The sequence below is a fragment of the Triticum aestivum genome, chromosome 6A (genome assembly GCF_018294505.1).
Source record: "Triticum aestivum cultivar Chinese Spring chromosome 6A, IWGSC CS RefSeq v2.1, whole genome shotgun sequence".
Taxonomy (NCBI): domain Eukaryota; kingdom Viridiplantae; phylum Streptophyta; class Magnoliopsida; order Poales; family Poaceae; genus Triticum; species Triticum aestivum.
The window spans coordinates 557,219,744-557,226,633 of NC_057809.1; the positions used below are offsets into that span (position 1 = coordinate 557,219,744).

The window sequence follows — 6,890 nt, forward strand, 5'->3', positions numbered from 1 at the left end:
GTCTGGTATTCACCAAGTATCGAAGGCTTCCCACAACACTTCTGTAGTATGTTGCATCCACCTTCTTGCCTTCTCCAGATTTTCTTAGCTTTAGCCTTTGCTCCATGGGAACTTGACAAGTATTGCTCTGCAGCATACCAGTTTTCTCCAGTATTTTTGATGCATATGATGTCTGGCTCAACTTGATGCCTTCTTCTGATTGCTTAACTTCTATTCCCAAATAGTAAGACAACAATCCTAGATCACTCATGCTGAACAAATCAAGCATTTGTTTCTTGAATTTTTTCACTTCATCAATGTTTGAGCCGGTGACCACCAGATCATCGACATATACTCCAACTAGTAGCCGAGCACCTCCAGAGCTTCTCACATAGACAGCATGTTCAAGTGGACTTCGAACAAATCCTAATGAGATCAAGCTTCTGTCTAACTTAATGTTCCATGCTCTAGGTGCTTGCCTCAACCCATACAAAGCTTTTCTTAGCTTGAATACTTTCTCTTCACTTTCCTTCTGCTCAAAGCCTAGAGTCTGCACCACATAGACTTCCTCCTCTAACTCCCCATTTAGGAAAGCAGATTTCACATCTAAATGATGTATCTCCCATCCTTCCTGAGCTGCAACTGCAATGAGTAGCCGTACTGTTTCCAGCCTTGCTACCGGTGCGAACACCTCATCAAAATCAATTCCTCGTCGTTGCACATACCCTTTAGCCACCAGTCGTGCCTTGTGGCGAATGGTATTTCCTGCAGCATCTTTCTTGAGTTTAAAAACCCACTTCAGACCAATAGGACGAGCACCAGCCGGAAGTGTGGTTAATTCCCAAGTTTCATTGTCTTCAATTGATTTTAATTCATCTTTCATTGCAGCCTTCCATGATTCATGCTTTAAGGCTTCAGTATGATGTGTTGGTTCATCTTCTCCGAGCATGCACAATTCTAGCTGCTGGACATGATCCATATCAATAGGAGTCCAGCTTGGAGATGTCTCATCATACAATTCATCAAGAGAACGCATTCTCAATGCACTTTGCGGAGTTTCAAATTGAGTAGATTCAGGCATTTCTGCCACACTACTTTGATTTGTGGCTATGCTTCCTGCATCAGCCAACACAGCTGAATTTCCTGGAGTTCCCATACCCCCTGATCCTGGTGTCCGAGCTGCGTGTTCTTCAATTTGAATCTGTACTGGAGCAACAGAGGTGGAATTTTCTACTTCTGGTTCAATGTGTACCACAAAGTATTCTTCAATATCACCATGTCTGGGCAAACTAGCAGTGTTCCAGTCCCATCTTCTTCCTTCCTCAAACACCACATCACGTGAGACACAAATTCTCTTTGATGTTGGATCGTACAATCTGTATGCTTTTGTGCCCTGCTCATAGCCGATAAACACCGTGGGTATACTCCTATCAGCAAGTTTCCCACCTGACGGTCCAGTCACCTTCACATGAGCTGTACATCCAAATGTACGCAAGTGCTCAACACTCGGTTTCCGGTCACGCCAAGCTTCATACGGTGTCTTTCCAATGACACTTTTGGTGGGCGATCTGTTCAACAAATAAACAGCCGTCATCACTGCTTCCCCCCAAAACACCCCTGGCATTCCCTGACTCTTTAGCAAACTTCGAGCCATTGCCACAATTGTTTGATTTCTTCGCTCAACCACTCCATTTTGTTGAGGTGTGTATGGTGCAGTGAGTTGCCTTGCAATGCCTCTTTCTTCACAGAAGACATTGAACTCATTCGAGGTGAACTCACCCCCTCGATCAGTACGCAACATTTTTAGTTTGCTGCCTACTTGCAATTCTGCTGAAACTTTGATCTTCTTGAATGCACTGAAAGCTTGATCTTTTGACTTTATCAGGACCAGCCACATATACCGGCTAAAGTCATCAACCATCAGCAGAAAATACTTGTTCCCAGCAGGTGTACAAGGTGTTATTGGACCACAGAGGTCTGCATGGACAAGAGATAATTTTTCAGTTGCTCTGTAAGATGTTTGTTTGGGGAAGGATGCACGTTTCTGCTTGCCAATCAAGCAGCCATCACACACTTGTCCAACATGATTAACAAGCGGCAATCCTTTCACCATGTCATGTTGAGCTAGAGACTTGAGTGCTTCAAAGTTCAGATGCCCAAACCGAGCATGCCATAACCAGGCCCTGTCTGCAACTGATGCAAGCAGACACACAGGAGTGCCCATCTTCAGATTTATGGTATACAATCTATTCCTCCCTCTTGGTACTTTCATTAACAGAAATCGATCTCTATCAAAGATCCTGAGGAAACCTTCTTCCAGAACAACTTTACAGCCGTGCTCCTCCATCTGTCCGAGACTGATGATGTTGCTACGGAGCTTGGGAATGTAGTATACATCAGTCAGGCCTCTGTGACCACCATTACGTGCAAGGATGAGCACTGTACCTCTTCCAGCAATTTCCACAACAGACCCATCTCCAAACCTGACAGCCCCAACAATGGTTTTGTCCAGTTCAGTGAATTTCTCAATCGACCCTGTCATATGATTGCTTGCACCTGTATCAAGGTACCACTTATCTGATTCTTCTCCTGCATTATCTCCTAATTTTGGTTTCACATTCACCTCTTGCAGAAACACTCTCTCCTCTTCTTCATTATCTTGCACTACAACGAATGTACTGGCAAGTAACAAAGCAGGATCCTCATCATGCACCTCAGCTACTAACGCCGTTTCTTTCTTTTTCTTTGGATTAGGACATGCGTTTGAGAAATGGCCTCTTTCACCACAATTATAACACTTGAATTTCTTTTTCTTTTTCTCACCTTTTGCAGCTTGTGGTGGCTTCTCTGCAGCCTTGCCGCGGTTGGCGCCGCGACTACTACCGCCATCACTTTTTCCGCCGCTGCTAGAGGTTTCAGCACCGCCGCTCGACTTCCTCGACGACCATGCCTCCCACTGCTTGATGGACAACATTAGATGCTGCCCGTCGACGGGACTGCCGAAGCGCATACGCACGCGCTCCTCGTGCGCCTTGAACCGGCCAAACAGGTCCTCGACGGTGAGCGTCTTCAAGTCGACACACTGCTCCAGCGAGGTTACCAAGTGCATAAACCTCGCCGGCGCAGCTTGGAGAATTTTCTGGACCACCGTCAGCTCCTTAACCTCGTCGCCGAGCGCTCGGATGGACGACACCATCCTGTTCAGCCTCGTCGCGAACGCGTCCACCGCCTCTGTGTCCTCCATCTCCAAAGCTTCGAACGCCTTCCGCAAGGTCTGCAGGTTCGTCTCACGAACGCGGTCATGGCCGACGTTCACGACCTTGATCGCCTCCCACGCCTGCTTCGCCGTGTCCTTGCCACCGAGGGACGCCAGGACATCTTCCGGCACCCCCTGATAGATGGCGAGGAGGGCGTCGCGGTCCATCTCGTGGTCGACGTCCTCGGAGCTCGTCGCCGCCCAAACTCCCGCCGACTGCATCGCCACACGCATCTGCATCGCCCAGAGCGTGTAGTTGCTGCGTGTGAGCTGTGGGTAGTTGATGGGCGCCCGGGACCTCACCGGCAGCGCCGTCGCCACCGGTACCACAGTCCCCAGCTTCTCTTTCTCCGCCGCCAACTCCGCCTTGGTCGCCTCCACCTCCAGCCGCATCGCGTTTATCTCGGCCAGCGCATCCTCCAGGGCCTTCTGCAGCCCCTCCAGCGTCGTGGCCATCGGCGCCGCCGCCGCCGCCGAATCTAGCTCTGAGGCCAAATGTTGGTCACAGGTCCCTCGATCTCTCTTCTCTCTGTGGTTACACACGCACACGAAGTGTTTGTTGAAACTAAAGGAGAAGCAGAGCAAGGAGGAAAGTCAGAGGAGGCACGCACGAGTTGTGGTTCCAGGCAACAAATGCCCTTCTTTTTTTTTTCTTTTTCAGCAACGAATGCTCTGTGCTACTTGCAACCAATGCAAGGTTCAGCTTATTACATAGCAGAGACCCACTCCACTCCTCCTAACAACTCTGCAGCACATCAACTCACAATGTACTGCTCCTGATCTAAGCATGGACAGCCATGACACACAGTGTCATGTCCTCTCACACAATGCACGACATGTGCATGTACCTTACATCAGGCTCACATGGCAGGAGTCAAACATGCATCAACACATGAGCATGATCAACAATTAATTAAATCATACATTGACTAGATTAACTTCTAACACGACGCGCGAGGATCGTGGCAGAGGCCGTGGCTGGGGAAGGTGTGGATGGAATCTTCGAAGTAGATCGGCTTGGCGACAGCCTCCAGGTCGCTGACCCCCCAATCGTCGATGGACTTGGCGATCAGCCTGTTCATGCAGCCGGGGTTGTGGTTGATGAAGAACTCGAGCCTCAGCCTGCTCACGCTACGGCGAACTCCTCGGACGACCTCGTCGTCCAAGAAGCTCTCGATGGAGCGGCTTAGTGCGCGCATGGCACCGCGCTCGTACCTCCTGACTTTTGGCATGAGCTCGCACCTTCTTTTGAACCGAAGATAAGCCCCCTTTATGTCCATGTCGTCAAGGAGAAGGACCAGTCTGTGGTAGCGCGGCGGGAGCATGCTGCCGACCCGGAAGTCGAGGACGGGGAGCTCGCGGTGGAGACGGGCCCAGCGCGTCGACAGCAGCGCGGTGCCGAGCGCCGAGCGGGCGTCGAGACGGCGCAGGACGAGGAGCAGGAGGTCGTCGGGGAGGGCACTCATCCGGTCGTCGCTGGGGGATGACCGCCGCCGCCGGCGCAGGGATCGACCCGTCCGTATCCTGGCCATGACGAGCCTCCACCGGCACGGCGAATGGAATAGCGACTAGCGAGTAGTACAGATCATAGATTAAAACCACGGGCGAGAGGGAATCGCGGCCGAGATTTTTGCCGCGGCGATTAAGGAAAGAATGTCGCAATCGCCCGATCTCCCGCTATTGACTGAGCCATGCAAATCGTGCGGCGGTTTCAGATCCGCGATACCTTAGATTTCGCCCGCGATTTTGGGTAATCTTTGATAGTACGTGGCTGGCTCGCACCCGCGGACAACGGAGCGCACTTCGAAAAAATTCTGCTTATGTGGCAAGTAAATTAATGAGAAATGGTAACATAATATGTTACTGTAACATAACGCTTTTCAAGATAAAATGAGTCTAAAAGCTAATAAATAAAGCAATCTATAATACTATTATTATATTACTTGGCATTATGAAAGTAGTAATTTAGACTAGTGTCATATGCATGACAGTAGTCTAAGTTACTCATCAGCCTTATGACTGGGGTTCAGGATGGTATCGTCGGAGGAATTCCACCCGGTGCCGAGCTTATTCACATCCGCTAGTCTAGCCGAGCTGGTCTGCAGCGTGTCCATCCACCCTTTTTTTTCTGCTTTAATTCAAGCACACGCACATCGACACGGCCCTTGGCCCAGAATCCCTACTGGGCCTGCACAGTGCTGTGTATCTGGCCCAGTGTACCCTATGCAGTTTTATCAAAGTATCGCCTTTGAAATGCCTCAAAAACAATTATAGTATCACCTTTAATAGTAGAGAAAAATAAAAAATTATTACATGGATGAACGGATTAAAGAATCAGAGAAACGCACCTTCTCCCATGCATTGCAACGGAAGATAAAATAGTACGCATTTAAAATCAGTGACAATTATATGTGCAAGCAAAATCCCGTGTGCACACAAAAATGGAACATTTAGCTTTCCGGTTTCGCCGTGTGAAGAAATCAATCCACTATTTTTCCATGCAATGATTGAGGGTATTTAAGAGTTTTGTTACGTCATCATATGCCAGAGAAGGCCCATAGTTATTCAATCTACTCTTCCTTTCAATCCCTTCAACCGAGGGGATTTTAAGGTATGAATTTTCTGAATATTTTAGGAAACATGAAAAAAAAATCCTGAACAACTTTTTAAAAATTAAGTACACTTTTGAAAAAATGCGAACAAAATATTAAAGAGAACATCTTTTAAAATTCACAAACATTTTCGGAAAACACCAACTATTTTATAAAAACATGAACATTATTTGAATTTGTGAACATCTTTCTAAAATGGGAACATCTGTTGAAAATTCATAAGATATTTATAAAATATGTATATTTTATACATGAACATTATTTTTCATTAAAAAAATTTCACCAAAACAAGAATATTTTTCGAATTTTTTTAAATAACATTTTATTTTTAGAAATCTCGAACAAGTTTTAAAAACAATAAATTTTTTTGAAAAAATGGGAAACTTTTTGCAAGTTCTAAATAATTTTCAAAATAGCAAAAAAAATTGGAATTCTTACCATTTTCCAAAATTTGTTTTTTCTACTTTTGAACTTTTTTTGAGAATTTTTAGTTTATCAAATAAATTATAAAAGAAAAATAAACTTGGAAATGAAAAATGAGATCAGGAAAGGAGAATAAAAATAGAAGTAAAACACAGAAAAAAAGAAAAATCGGCCAGCCCATTATTGGTTGTCCTCTACGAAATTTCGACTCTTTGTCGTCCAGTGCGGAAAATAGAATTTTCCCATCTGCCTGGCAGAAAAATAAGTGGGCTGACTTCGTTGGGCCACACCATGTAGCCCACGTATGATAATTCTTTTTCTAGCAGACAAACGCATAAGAATTTAGTACCATCTCGGATAAAAAAATAATCTTTTCAGCGATGAACGGATGAAAAACTTGGCGAAACGCACCTTGCTTTATTATTAAAAAAATTATAATTATATAATTATATAATAATAATAATAATTATTACTATTATATGATTATTACTACTATTACTATTATATAGTATTAGTATTAGTATTAGTATTAGTATAGTATTAGTATTAGTACAGTGACCAGTAATTAGTAATTAGTAATTAGTATTAGTATTGTATTAGTATTAGTATTAGTACAGTAT

At 45.3% G+C, this 6,890-nt stretch overlaps 1 protein-coding gene across 1 annotated transcript in view; it reads right to left on the minus strand.

Annotated features, from left to right (window-relative positions):
* Positions 1-4,897, minus strand: part of LOC123129688 (uncharacterized) — a 7,325-nt gene extending 2,428 nt beyond the window's left edge. The window contains exon 1 of the mRNA XM_044549753.1: positions 4,187-4,897. Coding sequence (XP_044405688.1) covers positions 4,187-4,767 — 581 coding nt within the window. The 5' untranslated portion in view covers positions 4,768-4,897. The remainder of the gene's footprint in view (positions 1-4,186) is intronic.
* Positions 4,898-6,890: the final 1,993 nt, after the last annotated feature.